Source organism: Oncorhynchus clarkii, chromosome 10, assembly GCF_045791955.1.
Source record: "Oncorhynchus clarkii lewisi isolate Uvic-CL-2024 chromosome 10, UVic_Ocla_1.0, whole genome shotgun sequence".
Taxonomy (NCBI): domain Eukaryota; kingdom Metazoa; phylum Chordata; class Actinopteri; order Salmoniformes; family Salmonidae; genus Oncorhynchus; species Oncorhynchus clarkii.
This window is the reverse complement of record NC_092156.1, coordinates 1,931,858-1,959,557: the sequence shown is the minus strand read 5'-3', so window position 1 is coordinate 1,959,557 and position 27,700 is coordinate 1,931,858. Positions and strand designations below refer to the sequence as shown.

Sequence of the window (27,700 nt, the reverse complement as noted above, 5' to 3'; positions counted from 1 at the left end):
TTCAGTACTGTAACGTAAGTCTGTCCATATCCTTTCTGAGTCTGTGTGATTACACACACCCCACTCCACATCGCCCAAGCAAAACTCAAGCCTACTTGATGGTAATAGCACTCAATGTTGCCCTAAGTGGCCGGTTTTGAAGGCTTTTCCTGACGTCCTCAGTACATGATAAGACGTCCAATTTAAAAGTCAATCTTGAGTGATCTAGCTTGATTTCAGACTGTTTATGCATTCATTAAATCTCTCTCTGTTTGGTCCATTAAATATGGCTAAGTATTGTAACCTAATAATGTATCCTCTTTGAGTGTGTGTGTCCCCTCATAGAGCAGTCTTTTATGCTGTTAACATTGTTGTTGACACACACAGTCTGCTAATGGCCTAAACGAGTTTCAGCCTTCCATTAACATTATCATAAACTAATTGGCTCCAAAACGATCTCAGCATAAGGAAATTTAACAAACTGATTGGCTAAAAAACGATCTCAGCATAAGGAAATTTAACAAACTGATTGGCTAAAAAACGATCTCAACATCAGGAAATTAAACAAACTGATTGGCTCCAAAACGATCTCAGCATCAGGAAATTAAACCATATTTGTGTGGGGTATTGATTATTACGAATAAAATCAAATTGTTTTCGTCAATAACAAGCGTAGACTAACAGTGAAATACTTACGGGCCCTTCCCAACAATGCAGAGAGAAAGAACAGGTGTAGACTAACAGTGAAATACGTACGGGCCCTTCCCAACAATGCAGAGAGAAAGAACAGGTGTAGACTAACAGTGAAATACTTACGGGCCCTTCCCAACGATGCAGAGAGAAAGAACAGGTGTAGACTAACAGTGAAATACTTACGGGCCCTTCCCAACAATGCAGAGAGAAAGAACAGGTGTAGACTAACAGTGAAATACTTACAGGCCCTTCCCAACAATGCAGAGAGAAAGAACAGGTGTAGACTAACAGTGAAATACTTACGGGCCCTTCCCAACAATGCAGAGAGAAAGAACAGGTGTAGACTAACAGTGAAATACTTACAGGCCCTTCCCAACAATGCAGAGAGAAAGAACAGGTGTAGACTAACAGTGAAATACTTACGGGCCCTTCCCAACAATGCAGAGAGAAAGAACAGGTGTAGACTAACAGTGAAATACTTACAGGCCCTTCCCAACAATGCAGAGAGAAAGAACAGGTGTAGACTAACAGTGAAATACTTACGGGCCCTTCCCAACAATGCAGAGAGAAAGAACAGGTGTAGACTAACAGTGAAATACTTACGGGCCCTTCCCAACAATGCAGAGAGAAAGAACACAGAGAAGTAATAGAAAGGTAAAACACGTAATCATAAAGTAATAATATACAATGAGTAACGATATATTGGCTATAAACACGAGGTCCGAGCACAGACTCCATGATAACTTGGCTATAAACATGAGGTTCGAGCACAGACTCCATGATAACTTGGCTATAAACACGAGGTTCGAGCACAGACTCCATGATAACTTGGCTATAAACACGAGGTACCAGTACTGAGTCCATGATAACTTGGCTATAAACACGAGGTCCGAGCACAGACTCCATGATAACTTGGCAATAAACACGAGGTACCAGTACTGAGTCCATGATAACTTGGCTATATACATGAGGTACCAGTACTGAGTCCATGATAACTTGGCAATAAACACGAGGTACCAGTACTGACTCCATGATAACTCGGCTATAAACACGAGGTACCAGTACTGAGTCCATGATAACTCGGCTATAAACACGAGGTACCAGTACTGACTCCATGATAACTCGGCTATAAACACGAGGTACCAGTACTGACTCCATGATAACTCGGCTATAAACACGAGGTACCAGTACTGAGTCCATGATAACTCGGCTATAAACACGAGGTACCAGTACTGACTCCATGATAACTCGGCTATAAACACGAGGTACCAGTACTGACTCCATGATAACTTGGCTATAAACACGAGGTACCAGTACTGACTCCATGATAACTCGGCTATAAACACGAGGTACCAGTACTGACTCCATGGTAACTCGGCTATAAACACGAGGTACCAGTACTGAGTCCATGATAACTTGGCTATATACATGAGGTACCAGTACTGAGTCGATGCGCAGGGGTACGAGGTAATTGATATCCACATATAACTATGAATACAAGTGATGGATGATAAACAGTAGCGGATGAGTCAAAAAAAGCTTCACTGCTTCTTGAACTAATTATTTAGCTCCATTAAATAGTACCCGCAAAACACCAGTCTCAATGTCAACAGTGAAGAGGCGACTCCGGGATGCTGGCCTTCTAGGCAGAGTTCCTCTGTCCAGTCTCAATGTCAACAGTGAAGAGGCGACTCCGGGATGCTGGCCTTCTAGGCAGAGTTCCTCTGTCCAGTCTCAACGTCAACAGTGAAGAGGCGACTCCGGGATGCTGGCCTTCTAGGCAGAGTTCCTCTGTCCAGTCTCAATGTCAACAGTGAAGAGGCAACTCCGGGATGCTGGCCTTCTAGGCAGAGTTGCAAAGAAAAAGCCATATCTCAGACTGGTCAATAAAAATAAAAGATTAAGATGGACAAAAGACCACAGACACTGGACAGAGGAACTCTGACTAAAAGTCTGTTCACGGTCCTGTTGGTTCCAGACTTGGTGCTTCAGTACCGCTTGCCGTGCGGTAGCAGAGAGAACACTCTATGCCTAGGGTGGCTGGAGTCTTCGACTATTTTAAGGGCCTTTCCTCTGACACAGAGGAAAGGCCTAGTATAGAGGAGCTCGACCCCAGTGATGTACTGGGCTGTCCTCACCACCCTCTGATATAGAGGTTCTGGATGGCAGGGAGCTCGACCCCAGTGATGTACTGGGCTGTCCTCACCACCCTCTGATATAGAGGTTCTGGATGGCAGGCAGCTCGGCCCCAGTGATGTACTGGGCTGTCCTCACTACCCTCTGATATAGAGGTTCTGGATGGCAGGGAGCTCGACCCCAGTGATGTACTGGGCTGTCCTCACCACCCTCTGATATAGAGGTTCTGGATGGCAGGGAGCTCGACCCCAGTGATGTACTGGGCTGTCCTCACTACCCTCTGATATAGAGGTCCTGGATGGCAGGCAGCTCGGCCCCAGTGATGCACTGGGCTGTGCACACTGCCCTCTGTAGCGCCTTGTGATTGAACGCCAAGCAGTTGCCTTACCAAGCAGTTGCCTTACCAAGCAGTTGCCTTACCAAGCAGTGATGTAGCCAGTCATGGTTTCTGTCAACGGTGTGTTTCATTCTAGAAAACTCCTGATAGCAGACTCTAATCCAGAGCGACTACAATAGCGAGTCATTTATCTTATCCAGAGCGACAAAGCAGGTGAAAAAGGTAATTCAGATAACCAAATTCAACCTAGCTAATTTCTGATTTATATGAAATTGTTTGACTACAGAGGTAGCAAAACTGTACTTCAAATCTATGATACTCCCCCACTTAACATACTGCTTGACTAGTTGGGCCCAAGCTTGTTGTTCAACATTAAAACCCATTCAGTCTGTCTACAAACAGGCTCTCAAAGTGCTTGATAGGAAGCCCAATAGCCATCATCATTGTCACATCCTTAGAAAGCATGAGCTCCTGAGTTGGGAAAATCTTGTGCAATACACAGACGCATGTCTTGTATTCAAGATCCTTAATGGCCTGGCTCCCCCTCCACTCAGTACTTTTGTTGAACAGAAAACCCAAACATATGGCAGCAGATCCATAAGGTCTGTCATGAGAGGTGACTGTATAGTTCCCTTAAGGAAAAAAACCTTTAGTAAATCCGTTTTCTCTGTGAGAGCTTCCCATGTCTGGAATACACTGCCATCAGACACACATAACTGCACCACATATCACACTTTCACAAAATGCATGAAGACATGGCTAAAGGTCAATCAGATTTGTGAACATGGTCCCTAGCTGTGTGTTGCCGCTTTCCATGTTGTCTGTAGCTTGTGAGGTCTGGAAACGCTTTGTTGCTTTTATGGGTTTTGTCTTGTTGCTTTTTGTTTGTCTGTATGCTATGTCTTGCTTGTCCTATGTTGCTCTGTATGCTATGTCTTGCTTGTCCTATGCTGCTATTGTCTATATTGTAATTGTTTTTAATAACCTGCCCAGGGACTGCGGTTGAAAATTAGCTGGCTGGCTAAAACCGGCACTTTTACTGAAACGTTGATTAATGTGCACTGTCCCTGTAAAAATAAAAGAAATAAACTAAACTAAACTAAACTTACGGTTAGTTCATTCATCATAAGATACATTAGCTTGGTCCTCTCTGACAACACTTTGTTAACCACTAGGAATAAAAGCTTGACGACGTCCGCTACTCATTCACTCAGCCTATTGAGTCCCCTGGTCTCATTCACTCAGCCTATTGAGTCCCCTGGTCTCATTCACTCAGCCTATTGAGTCCACTGGTCCCACTCATTCACTCAGCCTATTGAGTCCCCTGGTCTCATTCACTCAGCCTATTGAGTCCCCTGGTCTCATTCACTCAGCCTATTGAGTCCCCTGGTCTCATTCACTCAGTCTATTGAGTCCACTGGTCTCATTCACTCAGCCTATTGAGTCCCCTGGTCTCATTCACTCAGCCTATTGAGTCCACTGGTCTCATTCACTCAGCCTATTGAGTCCCCCGGTCCCACTCATTCACTCAGCCTATTGAGTCCCCCGGTCCCACTCATTCACTCAGCCTATTGAGTCTCCTGGTCTCATTCACTCAGCCTATTGAGTCCACTGGTCTCATTCACTCAGCCTATTGAGTCCCCTGGTCTCATTCACTCAGCCTATTGAGTCCACTGGTCTCATTCACTCAGCCTATTGAGTCCCCCGGTCCCACTCATTCACTCAGCCTATTGAGTCCCCCGGTCCGACTCATTCACTCAGCCTATTGAGTCTCCTGGTCTCATTCACTCAGCCTATTGAGTCCACTGGTCTCATTCACTCAGCCTATTGAGTCCCCTGGTCTCATTCACTCAGCCTATTGAGTCCCCTGGTCTCATTCACTCAGCCTATTGAGTCCCCTGGTCTCATTCACTCAGCCTATTGAGTCCCCTGGTCTCATTCACTCAGCCTATTGAGTCCCCTGGTCTCATTCACTCAGCCTATTGAGTCCACTGGTCTCATTCACTCAGCCTATTGAGTCCACTGGTCTCATTCACTCAGCCTATTGAGTCCACTGGTCTCATTCACTCAGGCTATTGAGTCCACTGGTCTCATTCACTCAGCCTATTGAGTCCCCTGGTCTCATTCACTCAGCCTATTGAGTCCCCTGGTCTCATTCACTCAGGCTATTGAGTCCACTGGTCTCATTCACTCAGCCTATTGAGTCCACTGGTCTCATTCACTCAGCCTATTGAGTCCACTGGTCTCATTCACTCAGCCTATTGAGTCCCCTGGTCTCATTCACTCAGCCTATTGAGTCCCCTGGTCTCATTCACTCAGCCTATTGAGTCCACTGGTCTCATTCACTCAGCCTATTGAGTCCCCTGGTCTCATTCACTCAGCCTATTGAGTCCACTGGTCTCATTCACTCAGCCTATTGAGTCCACTGGTCTCATTCACTCAGCCTATTGAGTCCCCTGGTCTCATTCACTCAGCCTATTGAGTCCCCTGGTCTCATTCACTCAGCCTATTGAGTCCACTGGTCTCATTCACTCAGCCTATTGAGTCCACTGGTCTCATTCACTCAGCTTATTGAGTCCCCTGGTCTCATTCACTCAGCCTATTGAGTCCCCTGGTCTCATTCACTCAGCCTATTGAGTCCCCTGGTCTCATTCACTCAGCCTATTGAGTCCCCTGGTCTCATTCACTCAGCCTATTGAGTCCCCTGGTCTCATTCACTCAGCCTATTGAGTCCACCGGTCTCATTCACTCAGCCTATTGAGTCCACTGGTCTCATTCACTCAGCCTATTGAGTCCACTGGTCTCATTCACTCAGCCTATTGAGTCCACTGGTCACATTCACTCAGCCTATTGAGTCCCCTGGTCTCATTCACTCAGCCTATTGAGTCCACTGGTCTCATTCACTCAGCCTATTGAGTCCACTGGTCTCATTCACTCAGCCTATTGAGTCCACTGGTCTCATTCACTCAGCCTATTGAGTCCCCCGGTCCTCATTCACTCAGCCTATTGAGTCCACTGGTCTCATTCACTCAGCCTATTGAGTCCACTGGTCTCATTCACTCAGCCTATTGAGTCCACTGGTCTCATTCACTCAGCCTATTGAGTCCACTGGTCTCATTCACTCAGCCTATTGAGTCCCCTGGTCTCATTCACTCAGCCTATTGAGTCCCCTGGTCTCATTCACTCAGCCTATTGAGTCCACTGGTCTCATTCACTCAGCCTATTGAGTCCACTGGTCTCATTCACTCAGCCTATTGAGTCCACTGGTCTCATTCACTCAGCCTATTGAGTCTCCTAGTCTCATTCACTCAGCCTATTGAGTCCACTGGTCTCATTCACTCAGGCTATTGAGTCCCCTGGTCTCATTCACTCAGCCTATTGAGTCCCCTGGTATCATTCACTCAGCCTATTGAGTCCGCTGGTCTCATTCACTCAGCCTATTGAGTCCACTGGTCTCATTCACTCAGCCTATTGAGTCCACTGGTCTCATTCACTCAGCCTATTGAGTCCCCTGGTCTCATTCACTCAGCCTATTGAGTCCCCTGGTCTCATTCACTCAGCCTATTGAGTCCACTGGTCTCATGCACTCAGCCTATTGAGTCCACTGGTCTCATTCACTCAGCCTATTGAGTCCCCTGGTCTCATTCACTCAGCCTATTGAGTCCACTGGTCTCATTCACTCAGCCTATTGAGCCCCCTGGTCTCATTCACTCAGCCTATTGAGTCCACTGGTCTCATTCACTCAGCCTATTGAGTCCACTGGTCTCATTCACTCAGCCTATTGAGTCCACTGGTCTCATTCACTCAGCCTATTGAGTCCACTGGTCTCATTCACTCAGCCTATTGATTCCACTGGTCTCATTCACTCAGCCTATTGAGTCCACTGGTCTCATTCACTCAGCCTATTGAGTCCCCCGGTCCCACTCATTCACTCAGCCTATTGAGTCCCCCGGTCCGACTCATTCACTCAGCCTATTGAGTCTCCTGGTCTCATTCACTCAGCCTATTGAGTCCACTGGTCTCATTCACTCAGCCTATTGAGTCCCCTGGTCTCATTCACTCAGCCTATTGAGTCCCCTGGTCTCATTCACTCAGCCTATTGAGTCCCCTGGTCTCATTCACTCAGCCTATTGAGTCCCCTGGTCTCATTCACTCAGCCTATTGAGTCCCCTGGTCTCATTCACTCAGCCTATTGAGTCCACTGGTCTCATTCACTCAGCCTATTGAGTCCACTGGTCTCATTCACTCAGCCTATTGAGTCCACTGGTCTCATTCACTCAGGCTATTGAGTCCACTGGTCTCATTCACTCAGCCTATTGAGTCCCCTGGTCTCATTCACTCAGCCTATTGAGTCCCCTGGTCTCATTCACTCAGGCTATTGAGTCCACTGGTCTCATTCACTCAGCCTATTGAGTCCACTGGTCTCATTCACTCAGCCTATTGAGTCCACTGGTCTCATTCACTCAGCCTATTGAGTCCCCTGGTCTCATTCACTCAGCCTATTGAGTCCCCTGGTCTCATTCACTCAGCCTATTGAGTCCACTGGTCTCATTCACTCAGCCTATTGAGTCCCCTGGTCTCATTCACTCAGCCTATTGAGTCCACTGGTCTCATTCACTCAGCCTATTGAGTCCACTGGTCTCATTCACTCAGCCTATTGAGTCCCCTGGTCTCATTCACTCAGCCTATTGAGTCCCCTGGTCTCATTCACTCAGCCTATTGAGTCCACTGGTCTCATTCACTCAGCCTATTGAGTCCACTGGTCTCATTCACTCAGCTTATTGAGTCCCCTGGTCTCATTCACTCAGCCTATTGAGTCCCCTGGTCTCATTCACTCAGCCTATTGAGTCCCCTGGTCTCATTCACTCAGCCTATTGAGTCCCCTGGTCTCATTCACTCAGCCTATTGAGTCCCCTGGTCTCATTCACTCAGCCTATTGAGTCCACCGGTCTCATTCACTCAGCCTATTGAGTCCACTGGTCTCATTCACTCAGCCTATTGAGTCCACTGGTCTCATTCACTCAGCCTATTGAGTCCACTGGTCACATTCACTCAGCCTATTGAGTCCCCTGGTCTCATTCACTCAGCCTATTGAGTCCACTGGTCTCATTCACTCAGCCTATTGAGTCCACTGGTCTCATTCACTCAGCCTATTGAGTCCACTGGTCTCATTCACTCAGCCTATTGAGTCCCCCGGTCCTCATTCACTCAGCCTATTGAGTCCACTGGTCTCATTCACTCAGCCTATTGAGTCCACTGGTCTCATTCACTCAGCCTATTGAGTCCACTGGTCTCATTCACTCAGCCTATTGAGTCCACTGGTCTCATTCACTCAGCCTATTGAGTCCCCTGGTCTCATTCACTCAGCCTATTGAGTCCCCTGGTCTCATTCACTCAGCCTATTGAGTCCACTGGTCTCATTCACTCAGCCTATTGAGTCCACTGGTCTCATTCACTCAGCCTATTGAGTCCACTGGTCTCATTCACTCAGCCTATTGAGTCTCCTAGTCTCATTCACTCAGCCTATTGAGTCCACTGGTCTCATTCACTCAGGCTATTGAGTCCCCTGGTCTCATTCACTCAGCCTATTGAGTCCCCTGGTATCATTCACTCAGCCTATTGAGTCCGCTGGTCTCATTCACTCAGCCTATTGAGTCCACTGGTCTCATTCACTCAGCCTATTGAGTCCACTGGTCTCATTCACTCAGCCTATTGAGTCCCCTGGTCTCATTCACTCAGCCTATTGAGTCCCCTGGTCTCATTCACTCAGCCTATTGAGTCCACTGGTCTCATGCACTCAGCCTATTGAGTCCACTGGTCTCATTCACTCAGCCTATTGAGTCCCCTGGTCTCATTCACTCAGCCTATTGAGTCCACTGGTCTCATTCACTCAGCCTATTGAGCCCCCTGGTCTCATTCACTCAGCCTATTGAGTCCACTGGTCTCATTCACTCAGCCTATTGAGTCCACTGGTCTCATTCACTCAGCCTATTGAGTCCACTGGTCTCATTCACTCAGCCTATTGAGTCCACTGGTCTCATTCACTCAGCCTATTGATTCCACTGGTCTCATTCACTCAGCCTATTGAGTCCACTGGTCTCATTCACTCAGCCTATTGAGTCCCCTGGTCTCATTCACTCAGCCTATTGAGTCCACTGGTCTCATTCACTCAGCCTATTGAGTCCACTGGTCTCATTCACTCAGCCTATTGAGTCCACTGGTCTCATTCACTCAGCCTATTGAGTCCACTGGTCTCATTCACTCAGGCTATTGAGTCCACTGGTCTCATTCACTCAGCCTATTGAGTCCACTGGTCTCATTCACTCAGCCTATTGAGTCCACTGGTCTCATTCCCTCAGCCTATTGAGTCCACTGGTCTCATTCACTCAGCCTATTGAGTCCACTGGTCTCATTCACTCAGCCTATTGAGTCCCCTGGTCTCATTCACTCAGCCTATTGAGTCCACTGGTCTCATTCACTCAGCCTATTGAGTCCCCTGGTCACATTCACTCAGCCTATTGAGTCCCCTGGTCTCATTCACTCAGCCTATTGAGTCCACTGGTCTCATTCACTCAGCCTATTGAGTCCACTGGTCTCATTCACTCAGGCTATTGAGTCCACTGGTCTCATTCACTCAGCCTATTGAGTCCCCCGGTCCTCATTCACTCAGCCTATTGAGTCCACTGGTCTCATTCACTCAGCCTATTGAGTCCACTGGTCTCATTCACTCAGGCTATTGAGTCCACTGGTCTCATTCACTCAGCCTATTGAGTCCACTGGTCTCATTCACTCAGCCTATTGAGTCCACTGGTCTCATTCACTCAGCCTATTGAGTCCCCTGGTCTCATTCACTCAGCCTGTTGAGTCCCCTGGTCTCATTCACTCAGCCTATTGAGTCCACTGGTCTCATTCACTCAGCCTATTGAGTCCACTGGTCTCATTCACTCAGCCTATTGAGACCACTGGTCTCATTCACTCAGCCTATTGAGTCCACTGGTCTCATTCACTCAGCCTATTGAGTCCACTGGTCTCATTCACTCAGCCTATTGAGTCCACTGGTCTCATTCACTCAGCCTATTGAGTCCCCTGGTCTCATTCACTCAGCCTATTGAGTCCACTGGTCTCATTCACTCAGCCTAATGAGTCCACTGGTCTCATTCACTCAGCCTATTGAGTCCACTGGTCTCATTCACTCAGCCTATTGAGTCCACTGGTCTCATTCACTCAGCCTATTGAGTCCACTGGTCTCATTCACTCAGCCTATTGAGTCCACTGGTCTCATTCACTCAGCCTATTGAGTCCCCTGGTCTCATTCACTCAGCCTATTGTGTCCACTGGTCTCATTCACTCAGCCTATTGAGTCCCCTGGTCTCATTCACTCAGCCTATTGAGTCCACTGGTCTCATTCACTCAGCCTATTGAGTCCACTGGTCTCATTCACTCAGCCTATTGAGTCCACTGGTCTCATTCACTCAGCCTATTGAGTCCCCCGGTCCTCATTCACTCAGCCTATTGAGTCCACTGGTCTCATTCACTCAGCCTATTGAGTCCACTGGTCCCACTCATTCACTCAGCCTATTGAGTCCACTGGTCCCACTCATTCACTCAGCCTATTGAGTCCACTGGTCCCACTCATTCACTCAGCCTATTGAATACCTCTTTCCCCCGTCTCTCTCCAGAACTACCCTACATACACCTTTACCTCTTTCTCCCCTCTCTCTCCAGATGATATCCTGTGACTGGTGAGATCTGGCCGCCCGACAACCTGCTCACTCGACCCCACCCCCTCCTCCCTTCTCCAGACCAACTCTGGAGACCTCCCATTTCTCACTTCCCTCATCAACTCATCCCTGACCACTGGTGTCCCCTTTCACTTCAAAATGCTCCCCTCTTCAAGAAACCAGCATTCGACTCATCTGAAGTCAAAAACTATAGACCTGTATCCCTTCTTTCTTTTCGTTCCAAAACACTTGAGAGTGCTGTCTCTGACCAACGCTCTCATTATCTTTCTCAGAACAATCTTCTTGACCCTAACCAGTCAGGCTTCAAGACGGGTCATTCAACTAAGACTGCTCTTCTCTGTGTCACAGAGGCTCTCCACACTGCCAAAGCTGACTGTCTCCTCTGTTCTCATCCTCCTAGATCTATCTGCTGCCTCCGATACAGTGAACCATCAGATCCTCCTCTCCCCTCTCAGGGCTGGGAGACTCAGACTCTATCAGATCCTCCTCTCCACCCTCTCAGGGCTGGGAGTCTAAGGCTCTATCAGATCCTCCTCTCCACCCTCTCAGGGCTGGGCGTCTCAGGCTCTGCCTCCTCTCCACCCTATCAGGGCTGGGCGTCTCAGGCTCTATCAGATCCTCCTCTCCACCCTCTCAGGGCTGGACGTCTCAGGCTCTATCAGATCCTCCTCTCCACCCTCTCAGGGCTGGGCGTCTCAGGCTCTGCCTCCTCTCCACCCTATCAGGGCTGGGCGTCTCAGGCTCTATCAGATCCTCCTCTCCACCCTCTCAGGGCTGGACGTCTCAGGCTCTATCAGATCCTCCTCTCCACCCTCTCAGGGCTGGGCGTCTCAGGCTCTGCCTCCTCTCCACCCTATCAGGGCTGGGCGTCTCAGGCTCTATCAGATCCTCCTCTCCACCCTCGCAGGGCTGAGCGTCTCAGGCTCTATCAGATCCTCCTCTCCACCCTCTCAGGGCTGGGCTTCTCCGACTCTCAGATTCTCCTCTCCACCATCTCAGGGCTGAGTGTCTCAGACTCTATCAGGTCCTCCTCTCCACTCTCTCAGGGCTGGGCGTCTCAGGCTCTATCAGGTCCTCCTCTCCACCCTTTCAGGGCTGGGTGTCTCAGGCTCTATCAGATCCTCCTCTCCACCCTCTCAGGGCTGGGTGTCTCAGGCTCTATCACCACTCTTGGACTGCATCCTACCTGGCAGGCTGCTCCTACCCGGTGATGTGGAGAGGATCTGTGTCTGCACCACATACTCTCACTACTGGTGTCCCCCAGGGCTCGGTTCTAGTCCCTCTCTTCTACTCTCTATACACCAAGTCACTCAGCTCCGTCATGTCCTCTCATGGTCTCTCCTATCACTGCTATGAGGATGACACTCCACTACTTTTCTCCTTCTCCCTTCTGACACCCAGGTGGTGACACACATCTCTGCGTGCCTGACAGATATCTCAGCTTGGCTTGACAAGACGGAAGTGCTCTTCCTCCCGGGGAAGGCCTGCCCGCTCAAAGACCTCTCCATCACGGTTGACAATTCCACAGTGTCGCCCTCCCAGAGTACAAAGATCCTTGGCGTGATATGACGACCCTGAATTTGTCTGAACCGTCTCAGTGATTCTCCTTCCAATAGGGCGCTTCCCCTTCAATTTACAATTTAATAACCAGCATCAGCTGTGCAAAAGTGGGGTTGTGATGGAGATGTGAAGGAGGAAGTGTTCAACCCTCAGTTCTGAAGGGTCTTTACTTCGTTTGTTTTGTTGTATTTAAAAGTGCTGCTTTGTAGCCTTGTCTCAAGTTTAACCAGGATCGGATCCACTCATTGCTTCCTTTGGACAACACATCTCAGTTGGTCTCCGCTGGAGATCTGTTGGCGGATTGGATTGTCTGACTGACCGACTGACTACAACCTTTTTGTATACGGTATTTATTTTGTTTTGGTGTGATGTATACTGTGGTGATTTATGTAGTTGAAGAAGTATTGAGATGTGATACTCTTTATGGTTGTGGTGGTAAAATAGTTGATATTTTGTTTGTATGATTGATTGTACGATTGAGATTTTAGGGTTTACGCTACATTTGTATGAACGGACAAACATTGCTTGACTAAGGTCACTTGAGTTCCTTGTACTCCTTTAGGGCCGAGGTACAGGACTTTTCTGGAGGAACCAGAGCTCATTGTTTGTTATATTATTATGTGGGTTCATCATTTATGTTGCTAATTCAACCCACACTAAAGTTGAAGTTCTTTCCAATGTTTTAAGGGGTTATGAAAAGTGTATTTCCATACTGAATTTTACATTGGTGTAGACTTTATATTGGTGTAGACTTGACGGACCAGACGAGACTCATTCCCTCCCAAACCAAAAGGAGAAATCAATATTTTCTCTGGTAGGCACAACCTACCTGGCACCCCTACAAACAATAACCTCAAGTCAAAACCGTTACAGTGACCATGGACAGCTGTCGTTCTCTGCTAACATCAAACCAGTGACTTGCTCCTGTAGGTTCATGCTCTACAACATCTGTAGAGTACACACAGGAAGCGGCACAGCTCTTAATCCACTCGTCATCTCCCGTCTGGACTACTGCAACTCACTGTTGGCTGGGTTCCCCACTTGTGCCATCACACCCCCGCAACGTATCCAGAATGCTGCAGCCCACCGTGTGTTCAACCTTCCCAAATTCACCCTTCTTCCACACACTTCACTAGTTTCCAGTCGAACCCACCTAGTGTTCAACCTTCCCAAATTCTCCCAAATTCACCCTTCTTCCGCACACTTCACTAGTTTCCAGTCGAACCTCACATCCACTACAAGACCATGGTACTTGCCTATGATACAGCAAGAGGAACCCCTACCTCCCTACCTTTAGGACAGTTCCGGCTCAGCCCAGTCCAAACTCTTCTCTGTCCTGGCACCGCAGTGGTAGAACGAGCTTCCCCTTGAAGCTAGGAGAGCAGAGTCCCTGCCAATCTTCTGAAAACATCTGAAACCTCTTCAAAGATTATCTTAAATAATCCCAGATCATCTCCTCCCCCACTAAAAAGCTTAAACATGAACTAATACTTGCACTTGTCTCTTTTCCCTCTGACTTTGCTGACAGCTACTTTACTCAGGAAAATATACTATGATATATGGTTGTCCATCTTTTTTATTTTTTTAATTTTTTTTATTTTATTAATCCTTTATTTATCTAGGCAAGTCAGTTAAGAACACATTCTTATTTACAATGACGGCCTACCTGGGAACAGAACGACAAAAGGCAAAAGACCTGGTTGGACTGAAGACCTGACACTATCTCAAGATGCTCTGGATAAGCTAAATTACAACAATCAAAACATGGGACTTTTTTGAAGACCTGAGGGCACATGACACAGTTTTTAAGCGGGCTCTTCATGACTGTATTGGTGTGTGGTGATGGAGCTTTAGCAATGTGGAAACCGAGGAACTTGAAGCTCTCAACCCCGTCAATTGTGAATGGGGGCATCCTTGGACCTTCGTTTCCTGTAGTTTCCTGTAGTTTCCTTTAGTCCACGAATAGCTCCTTTGTCTTGCTGATGCTGAGGGAGAGGTTGTTGTCCTGGTGCCACACTGCCAGGTCTCTGATCTCCTACCGAAAAACTGTCTCGTTGTCGGAGATCAGGCCTACCACTGTCGTATTGGGTGGAAACTTAATGATTGTGTTGGAGTGCGCGGACAGGCAGTCGTGGGTTAACAGGGAGTACAGGAGGGGACTAAGCATGCACCTCTGAGGGGCCCCATTGTTGAGGGTCAGTGTCGAGTACGGGATGTTGCCTACCCTCACCACCTGGTGGAGGCCCATCAGGAAGTCCAGGATCCAGTTGCAGAGGTGTTTAGTCCCAGGGACCTTAACTTAGTGATGAGCTCTGAGGGCACTATGGTGACGAACGCTGAGCTGTAGTTAATGAACAGCATTCTCACATAGGTGTTCCTTTTGTCCAGGTGGGAATAGGCAGTGTGTAGTGCAATAGAGATTGCATCATCTGTGGATCTGTTGGGGCGGTATGCAAATTGGAGTGGGTCTAGGGTTTCTGGGATGTTGATTTCAGCCATGACCGACATTTCAAAGCACTTAATGGCTATAGATGTGAGTGCTACGGGGCGATTGTGATTTAGATAGGTTACCTTGATGCACAGAGATTATGGTGGTTTGCTTGAAACATCCAGGTATTACAGACTGGGACAGGGAGATGTTGAAAATGTCAGTGAAGACACTTGTCAGCTGGTCAGCACATGCTCTGTGTACGTGTCCTGGTAATCCATCTGGCCCTACAGCCTTGTGAATGTTGACATGTTTACAGGTCTCCCTCATATCAGCTACGGAGAGCGTGATCACACAGTCGTCCGGAACAGCTGGTGCTCTCATGCATGGTTCAGTGTTGCTTGCCTTGAAGCTAGCATAGAATATATTTACCTCGTCTGGTAGGCTCACATCATTGGGAAGCTCGCGGCTGGGTTTCCTTGTGTAATCCGTGATAGTTTGCATGCCCTGCCACATCCGACGAGCGTCAGAGCAGGATTAGTATGATTCGATCTTAGATGCTTTGCCTGTTTGATGGTTCGTCAGAGGCGCAGCACAGTTTCTTATAAGCTTTCGTTGTAGTGTCCCGCTCCTTGGAAGCAGCATTTCTAGCCTTTAGCTCGGTGCGGATGTTGCATGTAATCCATGGCTCCTGGTTGGGATATGTACGTACGGTCAATGTGGGGACGACATCGTCGATGTACTTATTAATGAAACCAGTGACTGATGTGGTGTACTCCTCAATGCCATCGGAAGAATCCCGGAACATGTTCCAGTCTGTGATAGCAAAACAGTCCTGTAGCTTAGCATCGGCTTCATCTGACCACTTGTGTATTGAGCGAGTCACTGGTACTTCCTGTATGAGTTTTTCCTTGTAAGCAGGAGTCAGGAGGATTTGTAATTTTTTTTAATGTATTTTACCTTTATTTAACTAGACAAGTCAGTTAAGAACAAATTCTTATTTTCAATCACGGCCTAGGAACAGTGGGTTAACTGCCTTGTTCAGGGGCAGAACGACAGATTTGTACCTTGTCACCTCGGGGGTTTGAACTTGCAACCTTCCGGTTACTAGTCCAACGCTCTAACCACTAGTTCTTGTCAGATTTCTATGAGTAGCGTAAAAGGGATGTAGAGTTGTTTTGCCTCTAGTTGCACATATGGTAAAAATGAGTTAAGACGATTTCAGTTTCCCTGCATTAAAGTCTCCGGCCACTAGGAGCGCCACCTCTGGATGGCGGAATACAGCTCGTTGAGTGATGTCTTAATGCCAGCAGTTTGTGGTGGCAAACAGACAGCTATGAAAAATATAGATGAAAACTCTATGAAAACACTGTGTGTGTGTGTGTGTGTGTGTGTGTGTGTGTGTGTGTGTGTGTGTGTGTGTGTGTGTGTGTGTGTGTGTGTGTGTGTGTGTGTGTGTGTGTGTGAGTCTGTATTCTCGTGTGTACTATGTCCTCACCCAGTACAGTAAGGTAGGCCTTGGCGGTCTTGACAGGCATGGTGAATAGAGAACAGGTGTACATCCCCTCGTCAGCCAGTGTGATCTCACTGATACTAATGGTCAGCTCTGACCACGACGCTCTCACCAGCTCTATGCGGTTATCTCTCAGAGCTAAAGAGAGAAAGACAGAAGGAGAGAGAGAGAGAGACAAAGAGAGAGAAAGACAGAGAGGGAGGGAGAGAGAGAGACAAAGAGAGAGAAAACAGAGAATTGAATAATGAATATTATCACTAACAATAACAATGTCCACATCTTATTTCAACACACACAATATTTCAACAAATACTGAAAAAAAAATACTTGTTACAATTATCCCTGGGTGGAGCAATTGAGGAGAGAGGAGAGGGCTAGAGAGGAGAGAAGAGAACTAAAGAGGAGAGGGCTAGAGAGGAGAGAAGAGAACTAAAGAGGAGAGGGCTAGAGAGGAGAGGACTAGAGAGGAGAGGGCTAGAGAGGAGAGGGCTAGAGAGGAGAGGGCTAGAGAGGAGAGAAGAGAACTAGAGAGGAGAGGGCTAGAGAGGAGAGGGCTAGAGAGGAGAGAAGAGAACTAGAGAGTAGAGAACTAGAGAGGAGAGGACTAGAGAGGAGAAGGCTAGAGAGTAGAGGACTAGAGAGGAGAGGACTAGAGAGGAGAGGACTAGAGAGGAGAGTAGAGGACTAGAGAGGAGAGTAGAGGACTAGAAAGGAGAGGACTAGAGAGTAGAGGACTAGAGAGGAGAGGACTAGAGAGGAGAGGACTAGAGAGGAGAGGGTTAGTGAGGAGAGGGCTAGAGAGGAGAGGGCTAGAGAGGAGAGCGTTAGTGAGGAGAGGGTTAGTGAGGAGATGGTGAGAGAGGAGAGGGCTGGAGAGGAGAGGACTAGAGAGGAGAGGGTTAGTGAGGAGATGGTGAGAGAGGATAGGACTAGAGAGGAGAGGGCTAGAGAGGAGAGGACTAGAGAGGAGAGGGCTAGAGAGGAGAGGGCTAGAGAGGAGAGGACTAGAGAGTAGAGGACTAGAGAGGAGAGGACTAGAGAGGAGAGGACTAGAGAGGAGAGGGTTAGTGAGGAGATGGTGAGAGAGGAGAGGGCTAGAGAGGAGAGGACTAGAGAGGAGAGGACTAGAGAGTAGAGGACTAGAGAGGAGAGGACTAGAGAGGAGAGGGTTAGTGAGGAGAGGGTTAGTGAGGAGATGGTGAGAGAGGAGAGGGCTAGAGAGGAGAGGACTAGAGAGGAGAGGGCTATTGAGGAGATGGTGAGAGAGGAGAGGGTTAGTGAGGAGAGGGTTAGTGAGGAGATGGTGAGAGAGACTCATCAGAACTAAACATACGGAATCATTTTGAGAGTGAGGATAATTCCAGGGCTTGAATCCAGAATTGAGCAGAAACTCATTGATTTCAAAGTTTAACCAACCATAATACCCTTTGCACACGGAATACTTTGAACAATTTACACTGAACATTTAACAAAAACATTTACTGGACCAACTATGCAGATGCAAAGTTTGATAACACCATTTTGGTTAAATCTCCCTCAGTATTTTTATGTGTCAACGTTTTCCAACAACTGTTAAAAATATACTTTGGATTAAGACTCAAAGATGTCAGCAGAAAGAATGACATGACACAAATGACTGGTATGGAACTACAGTAAGTACCGGAACTGCGGTAAAGGAATTTCATCATACAGAGCATTGGGAAAGTGTTCAGACCCCTTCCACTTCTCAGCCATCATTAACCCTCCCCAGGCCTGTATACTGGCAGTAGATGGCTCAGAGAAGAGACTGCTGCCCGCTGACAATGAGAAAGGGTAACTACACTACCACTATACAATACTACTACTATAACAACACTATACTAGACTATAGTACAACCCCAGGCCTACTCCATCGACACTATACTACCCCTACATATACAGTGCATTCGGAAAGTATTCAGACCCCTTGACTTCTTCCACATTTTGTTACGTTACAACCTTACTCTACAATAATAAATAACAATATTTATTCTAAAATGGATGAAATGACTGCAAGCTCAAAAAGAAATAGAAAATTGTGCATTAATCCTGAGTGTGCGGAGACTCCTTTAGATATGAACATACTACAATTCAGAAAAATATCTTTACAGTGTGTTATTACCAGGCCAGTGTCTGGTGTAAATGTCTTTACAGTATGTTATTACAGTATGTTATTACAGTATGTTATTACCAGGCCAGTGTCTGGTGTAAATGTCTTTACAGTGTGTTATTACCAGGCCAGTGTCTGGTGTAAATGTCTTTACAGTATGTTATTACAGTATGTTATTACAGTATGTTATTACCAGGCCAGTGTCTGGTGTAAATGTCTTTACAGTATGTTATTACCAGGCCAGTGTCTGGTGTAAATGTCTTTACAGTATGTTATTACAGTATGTTATTACAGTATGTTATTACCAGGCCAGTGTCTGGTGTAAATGTCTTTACAGTATGTTATTACCAGGCCAGTGTCTGGTGTAAATGTCTTTACAGTATGTTATTACAGTATGTTATTACAGTATGTTATTACCAGGCCAGTGTCTGGTGTAAATGTCTTTACAGTATGTTATTACCAGGCCAGTGTCTGGTGTAAATGTCTTTACAGTATGTTATTACCAGGCCAGTGTCTGGTGTAAATGTCTTTACAGTATGTTATTACAGTATGTTATTACCAGGCCAGTGTCTGGTGTAAATGTCTTTACAGTATGTTATTACCAGGCCAGTGTCTGGTGTAAATGTCTTTACAGTATGTTATTACAGTATGTTATTACAGTATGTTATTACCAGGACAGTGTCTGGTGTAAATGTCTTTATAGAGTATGTTATTACAGTATGTTATTACCAGGCCAGTGTCTGGTGTAAATGTCTTTACAGTATGTTATTACAGTATGGTATTACCAGGCCAGTGTCTGGTGTAAATGTCTTTACAGTATGTCATTACCAGGCCAGTGTCTGGTGTAAATGTCTTTACAGTATGTTATTACCAGGCCAGTGTCTGGTGTAAATGTCTTTACAGTATGTTATTACCAGGCCAGTGTCTGGTGTAAATGTCTTTATACAGTATGTTATTACAGTATGTTATTACCAGACCAGTGTCTGGTGTAAATGTCTCTATACAGTATGTTATTACCATGCCAGTGTCTGCTGTAAATGTCTTTATACAGTATGCTATTACCAGGCCAGTGTCTGGTGTAAATGTCTTTACAGTATGTTATTACAGCATGTTATTACAGTATGTTATTACCAGGCCAGTGTCTGGTGTAACTGTCTTTATACAGTATGTTATTACAGTATGTTATTACAGTATGTTATTCCCAGGCCAGTGTCTGGTGTAAATGTCTTTATACAGTATGTTATTACCAGACCAGTGTCTGTTGTAACTGTCTTTATACAGTATGTTATTACAGTATGTTATTCCCAGGCCAGTGTCTGGTGTAAATGTCTTTATACAGTATGTTATTACAGTATGTTATTACCAGACCAGTGTCTGGTGTAAATATCTTTATACAGTATGTTATTACAGTATGTTATTCCCAGGCCAGTGTCTGGTGTAAATGTCTTTATACAGTATGTTATTACCAAGCCAGTGTCTGGTGTAAATGTCTTTATACAGTATGTTATTACAGTATGTTATTACCAGACCAGTGTCTGGTGTAAATGTCTCTATACAGTATGTTATTACCATGCCAGTGTCTGCTGTAAATGTCTTTATACAGTATGCTATTACCAGGCCAGTGTCTGGTGTAAATGTCTTTACAGTATGTTATTACAGCATGTTATTACAGTATGTTATTACCAGGCCAGTGTCTGGTGTAAATGTCTTTATACAGTATGTTATTACCAGACCAGTGTCTGGTGTAACTGTCTTTATACAGTATGTTATTACAGTATGTTATTCCCAGGCCAGTGTCTGGTGTAAATGTCTTTATACAGTATGTTATTACAGTATGTTATTACCAGACCAGTGTCTGGTGTAAATGTCTTTATACAGTATGTTATTACAGTATGTTATTCCCAGGCCAGTGTCTGGTGTAAATGTCTTTATACAGTATGTTATTACCAAGCCAGTGTCTGCTGTAAATGTCTTTATACAGTATGCTATTACCAGGCCAGTGTCTGGTGTAAATGTCTTTACAGTATGTTATTACCAGGCCAGTGTCTGGTGTAAATGTCTTTACAGTATGTTATTACCAAGCCAGTGTCTGGTGTAAATGTCTTTACAGTATGTTATTACAGTATGTTATTACCAGGCCAGTGTCTGGTGTAAATGTCTTTACAGTATGTTGTTACCAGGCCAGTGTCTGGTGTAAATGTCTTTACACAATATGTTATTACAGTATGTTATTACCAGGCCAGTGTCTGGAGTAAATGTATTTACAGTATGTTATTACAGTATGTTATTACAGTATGTTATTACCAGGCCAGTGTCTGGTGTAAATGTTTTTATACAGTATGTTATTACAGTATGTTATTACCAGGCCAGTGTCTGGAGTAAATGTCTTTACAGTATGTTATTACCAGGCCAGTGTCTGGTGTAAATGTCTTTATACAGTATGTTATTACCAGGCCAGTGTCTGGTGTAAATGTCTTTACAGTATGTTATTACAGTGTGTTATTACCAAGCCAGTGTGTGGTGTAAATGTCTCTATACAGTATGTTATTACCAAGCCAGTGTCTGGTGTAAATGTGTTTATACAGTATGTTATTACCAGACCAGTGTCTGGTGTAAATGTCTTTATACAGTATGTTATTACAGTATGTTATTACCAGGCCAGTGTCTGGTGTAAATGTCTCTATACAGTATGTTATTACCAAGCCAGTGTCTGTTGTAAATGTCTTTTTACAGTATGCTATTACCAGGCCAGTGTCTGGTGTAAATGTCTTTACAGTATGTTATTACCAGGCCAGTGTCTGGTGTAAATGTCTTTACAGTATGTTATTACCAGGCCAGTGTCTGGTGTAAATGTCTTTATACAGTATGTTATTACAGTATGTTATTACCAGGACAGTGTCTGGTGTAAATGTCTTTACAGTATGTTATTACCAGTTCAGTGTCTGGTGTAAATGTCTTTACCCAGTATGTTATTACAGTATGTTATTACCAGGCCAGTGTCTGGTGTAAATGTCTTTATACAGTATGTTATTACCAGGCCAGTGTCTGGTGTAAATGTCTTTACAGTATGTTATTACCATGCCAGTGTCTGGTGTAAATGTCTTTATACAGTATGTTATTACCAGGCCAGTGTCTGGTGTAAATGTCTTTATACAGTATGTTATTACAGTATGTTATTTCCAGACCAGTATCTGGTGTAAATGTCTTTACATTATGTTATTACCAGGCCAGTGTCTGGTGTAAATGTCTTTACAGTACGTTATTACAGTATGTTATTACAGTATGTTATTACCAGGCCAGTGTCTGGTGTAAATGTCTTTACAGTATGTTATTACAGTATGTTATTACCAGGACAGTGTCTGGTGTAAATGTCTTTACAGTATGTTATTACCAGTTCAGTGTCTGGTGTAAATGTCTTTACCCAGTATGTTATTACAGTATGTTATTACCAGGCCAGTGTCTGGTGTAAATGTCTTTACAGTATGTTATTACAGTATGTTATTACCAGGACAGTGTCTGGAGTAAATGTCTTTACAGTATGTTATTACCAGGACAGTGTCTGGTGTAAATGTCTTTACAGTATGTTATTACAGTATGTTATTACCAGGACAGTGTCTGGTGTAGCAAACGCTTGAATATCTGACATCTTGATTGGAAAGGCGGCCTGACATTATAGACGTTTGAAACAGTGATCTCCCTACAGAAATGGTGAACCCCATGGAGAAATCAATAGTAGAATGCAAGGTATGTGAAAATCAATGAGAACCTTTCAAGACGTGAATATATCAGAAACATTATTGATCAGCTCAGACGAGAGTGCATGGGTAATGGTTTAAATGGCAATATTTGAGTTGAAAAGACGTACATGTAAAATGCATAGACTGGTATGGCATACGGCCATTTTTTATTCCTTGTCTTTGGCCTTTCCAGTGAGGTTTCTTGCCAAGCAGACCCCATCTCTCCTATTGTTCTGCAGCGGAGATGAGAGGCAACATACAGCTGTTGCAGAATAAGTAGACTGGATATTCCTTTCCTATTTTTGTGTCTTTCCAAGGAGGTTTTCTCTCTGACAAGAGTCCAGTCCAAGTGAAGGTCTCTCCTTCACGATTGGCAAAATCCCTTTTTAATTCCTCCTCATCAATCTACACACAATACGCCATAATGACAAAAAGTATATATTAAAAAAAAACGTATTTACATAATTATTCAGACCCTTTACTTTGAGTCCACTTGTGGTAAATTCAGTTGATTGGACATGATTTGGAAAGGCACACACCTGTCTATATAAGGTCCCACAGTTGACAGGTGCATGTCAGAGTAAAAACCAAGACATGACGTCGAAGGAATTGTCCGTAGAGCTCCGAGACAGGATTGTGTCGAGGCACAGATCTGGGGAAGGGTACCAAAACATTTCTGCAGCATTGAAGGTCTCCAAGAACACAGTCACTTCTTGGAATATTATACTATTGTTTATTGGGCCAGTAACCAAACTGTTGCTAGATTGAATCCCCCGAGCTGACAGGGTACACATCTGTAGTTCTGCCCAAAGGCAAATAACCCACTGTTCCCCAGTAGGCCATCATTGTAAATAAGAAGAATTTGAATTTGTTCTTAACTGTCTTGCCTAGTTAAATAAAAGGTTAAATATATATATATATATATTTATGTTATGAACATACACACAGAACACATAATGTCATGGCCTATCTCTGTCATGGGAGGCAAACGCATGACAGACACAGAGCGGCTAACCTTCCTTCTATCTAGTGTCATTTACTACAGGAAGGAAGGATGATTTGTACTCTGTTTCTTATCGTGCCTGTGTTTGTGTGTGTGCACGGTAACGCAAGCCCACGTAATCAGTTCCACCCTAAATAAACTGTCAGCTCAGAACGACATGTGTCCTTCCTAATCGCATTGTTACTGTCAGCTCAGAACGACATGTGTCCTTCCTAATCGCATTGTATCTGTCAGCTCAGAACGAAATGTGTCCTTCCTAATCGCATTGTTACTGTCAGCTCAGAACGACATGTGTCCTTCCTAATCGCATTGTTACTGTCAGCTCAGAACGAAATGTGTCCTTCCTAATCGTATTGTATCTGTCAGCTCAGAACGAAATGTGTCCTTCCTAATCGCATCGTAACTGTCAACCCTGCTTCTGAGATCATGCTGGCAGAAGGTATATCCAACTCAGAGTTAAAAAACAATTATATTCTTCATTCCTAAAGGGAAATTTCCCCATGGCTCTTTCACTATATGTATATATATCCATTAATATGTTATTACCATATATTATGTGTCATCACTACACGCAAATAAGACCGTTTCCGCATCTCACCGGTAGAAACAGGCCATCTACATTTCCTGTTTGTAAGCAAACCACAATATCCAAAATTAATAGGGATTTCAGGGCGTGATACTGCACCAATCGAGGTGGATCTGTTTGGGTGTTAACTGGTAGCTAACGTTACTCGCTGGACCAACCACTCCATCATAGAACATCAGTTTGTCAATAACTATTTATTTAAAAGTTTGTGTCAACAACAACTGTAAAGTTTAGTCAGGGTGTGGTGCTCAGTACCTCGATGTGCAAGAACATTCCATCAGTTACTGAAAAGGTAACGTAACAAACTTAGCTAGCTATCGAACTACGTTTGTTTTATCTAAACGAAAATCTATCTAGCTAGCTTTCATAATACGCTGGCTAGACATGCCATAACGAATCAATGTAATTAGCCAGCTGCAATCTGTGATTTGTAACTTTGCAAGCTAACTTAAGCTACGTTAGGTTTAGGTTTACGCTAGCTACAGCCTACCAGGCAGTATCTAACCGTTAGCTAATCGTTAGCTAGCTAGGAAACTAACTACCGGCAGAGACTGCCTATGTGTTCTATTTACAGAGTCTGATCCCATCAACATCTGCAACGACATTAACTTCAAGCTCAGCACCAGGAACTAGTTAAATCACCTTTTCTAAATCTTTCCATGATGAGTGAATACTGGAGCATAAACACAGTCCGTATTTTGTTGTCAAGAAGGCTACAATTTCTACTGTAGCTATTATGGAGCCTTAGTTGGTATCTCATCTATGAGAAATGGAGCTCATGAAGCTCTGCCAGACAACAGCTGCCATTGGCCAACACAAAACAAGGTTCACCAGCTGAAGAACATTCTGGATCCAGCCTGGAACATTCAACCAACACACAATTCCACATTCAATATGGAATATACAGTGCCTTGCGAAAGTATTCGGCCCCCTTGAACTTTGCGACCTTTTGCCACATTTCAGGCTTCAAACATAAAGATATAAAACTGTATTTTTTTGTGAAGAATCAACAACAAGTGGGACACAATCATGAAGTGGAACGACATTTATTGGATATTTCCCAAAAATGTAACAAATCAAAAACTGAAAAATTGGGCGTGCAAAAATTATTCAGCCCCTTTACTTTCAGTGCAGCAAACTCTCTCCCGAAGTTCAGTGAGGATCTCTGAATGATCCAATGTTGACCTAAATAACTAATGATGATAAATACAATCCACCTGTGTGTAATCAAGTCTCCGTATAAATGCACCTGCACTGTGATAGTCTCAGAGGTCCGTTAAAAGCGCAGAGAGCATCATGAAGAACAAGGAACACACCAGGCAGGTCCGAGATACTGTTGTGAAGAAGTTTAAAGCCGGATTTGGATACAAAATGATTTCCCAAGCTTTAAACATCCCAAGGAGCACTGTGCAAGCGATAATATTGAAATGGAAGGAGTATCAGACCACTGCAAATCTACCAAGACCTGGCCGTCCCTCTAAACTTTCAGCTCATACAAGGAGAAGACTGATCAGAGATGCAGCCAAGAGGCCCATGATCATTCTGGATGAACTGCAGAGATCTACAGCTGAGGTGGGAGAATCTGTCCATAGGACAACAATCAGTTGTATATTGCACAAATCTGGCCTTTATGGAAGAGTGGCAAGAAGAAAGCCATTCTTAAAGATACCACCTGAGAGACACACCAAACATGTGGAAGAAGGTGCTCTGGTCAGATGAAACCAAAATTGAACTTTTTGGCAACAATGCAAAACGTTATGTTTGGCGTAAAAGCAACACAGCTCATCACCCTGAACACACCATCCCCACTGTCAAACGTGGTGGTGGCAGCATCATGGTTTGGGCCTGCTTTTCTTCAGCAGGGACAGGGAAGATGGTTAAAATTGATGGGAAGATGGATGGAGCCAAATACAGGACCATTCTGGAAGAAAACCTGATGGAGTCTGCAAAAGACCTGAGACTGGGACAGAGATTTGTCTTCCAACAAGACAATGATCCAAAACATAAAGCAAAATCTACAATGGAATGGTTCAAAAATAAACATATCCAGCTGTTAGAATGGCCAAGTCAAAGTCCAGACCTGAATGCAATCGAGAATCTGTGGAAAGAACTGAAAACTGCTGTTCACAAATGCTCTCCATCCAACCTCACTGAGCTCGAGCTGTTTTGCAAGGAGGAATGGGAAAAAAAATCAGTCTCTCGATGTGCAAAACTGATAGAGACATACCCCAAGCGACTTACAGCTGTAATCGCAGCAAAAGGTGGCGCTACAAAGTATTAACTTAAGGGGGCTGAATACTTTCGCAAGGCACTGTATATATATATATACAGTGGGGAGAACAAGTATTTGATACACTGCAGATTTTGCAGGTTTTCCTACTTACAAAGCATGTAGAGGTCTGTAATTTTTATCATAGGTACTGTGAGAGACGGAATCTAAAACAACAATCCAGAAAATCATATTGTATGATTTTTAAGTAATTAATTGGCATTTTATTGCATGACATAAGTATTTGATCACCTACCAACCAGTAAGAATTCCAGCTCTCACAGACCTGTTAGTTTTTCTTTAAGAAGCCCTCCTGTTCTCCACTCGTTACCTGTATTAACTGCACCTGTTTGAACTCGTTACCTGTATAAAAGACACCTGTCCACACAGTCAATCAAACAGACTCCAACCTCTCCACAATGGCCAAGACCAGAGAGCTGTGTAAGGACATCAAGGTTAAAATTGTAGACCTGCACAAGGCTGGGATGGGCTACAGGACAATAGGCAAGCAGCTTGGTGAGAAGGCAACAACTGTTGGCGCAATTATTAGAAAATGGAAGAAGTTCAAGATGACGACCAATCACCCTCGGTCTGGGGCTCCATGCAAGATCTCACCTCGTGGGGCATCAATGATCATGAGGAAGGTGAGGGATCAGCCCAGAACTACACGGCAGGACCTGGTCAATGACCTGAAGAGAGCTGGGACCACAGTCTCAAAGAAAACCATTAGTAACACACTACACCGTCATGGCCCCAGCGCATGTCCAGGCCCGTCTGAAGTTTGCCAATGACCATCTGGATGATCCAGAGGAGGAATGGGAGAAGGTCATGTGGTCTGATGAGACAAAAATAGAGCTTTTTGGTCTAAACTCCACTCGCCGTGTTTGGAGGAAGAAGAAGGATGAGCACAACCCCAAGAACACCATCCCAACCGTGAAGAATGGAGGTGGAAACATCATTCTTTGGGGATGCTTTTCTGCAAAGGGGACAGGACGACTGCACCGTATTGAGGGGAGGATGGATGGGGCCATGTATCGCGAGATCTTGGCCAACAACCTCCTTCCCTCTGTAAGAGTATTGAAGATGGGTCGTGGCTGGGTCTTCCAGCATGACAACGACCCGAGACACACAGCCAGGGCAACTTAGGAGTGGCTCCGTAAGAAGCATCTCAAGGTCCTGGAGTGGCCTAGCCAGTCACCAGACCTGAACCCAATAGAAAATCTTTGGAGGGAGCTGAAATTTCGTATTGCCCAGCGACAGCCCCGAAACCTGAAGAAGGTCTGTATGGAGGAGTGGGCCAAAATCCCTGCTGCAGTGTGTGCAAACCTGGTCAAGAACTACAGGAAACGTATGATCTCTGTAATTGCAAACAAAGGTTTCTCTACCAAATATTACGTTTGGTACAGACTATTGACTACTAGGGTTCTGACTACTAGTGTTCTGACTACTAGGGTTCTGACTACTAGTTCTGACTACTAGTGTTCTGACTACTAGTGTTCTGACTACTAGGGTTCTGACTACTAGGGTTCTGACTACTAGTTCTGACTACTAGTGTTCTGACTACTAGTTCTGACTACTAGTGTTCTGAC

The 27,700-nt window shown here is 45.0% G+C and overlaps 1 protein-coding gene across 2 annotated transcripts in view; it reads right to left on the bottom strand.

Annotated features, from left to right (window-relative positions):
* LOC139419371 (cell adhesion molecule 2-like) overlaps positions 1-27,700 on the bottom strand; it is a 478,628-nt gene that overhangs the window by 145,648 nt on the left and 305,280 nt on the right. For both annotated transcript variants that reach the window (XM_071169314.1, XM_071169313.1), the window contains exon 3: positions 16,374-16,526. In XM_071169314.1, coding sequence (XP_071025415.1) covers positions 16,374-16,526 — 153 coding nt within the window. The remainder of the gene's footprint in view (positions 1-16,373; positions 16,527-27,700) is intronic.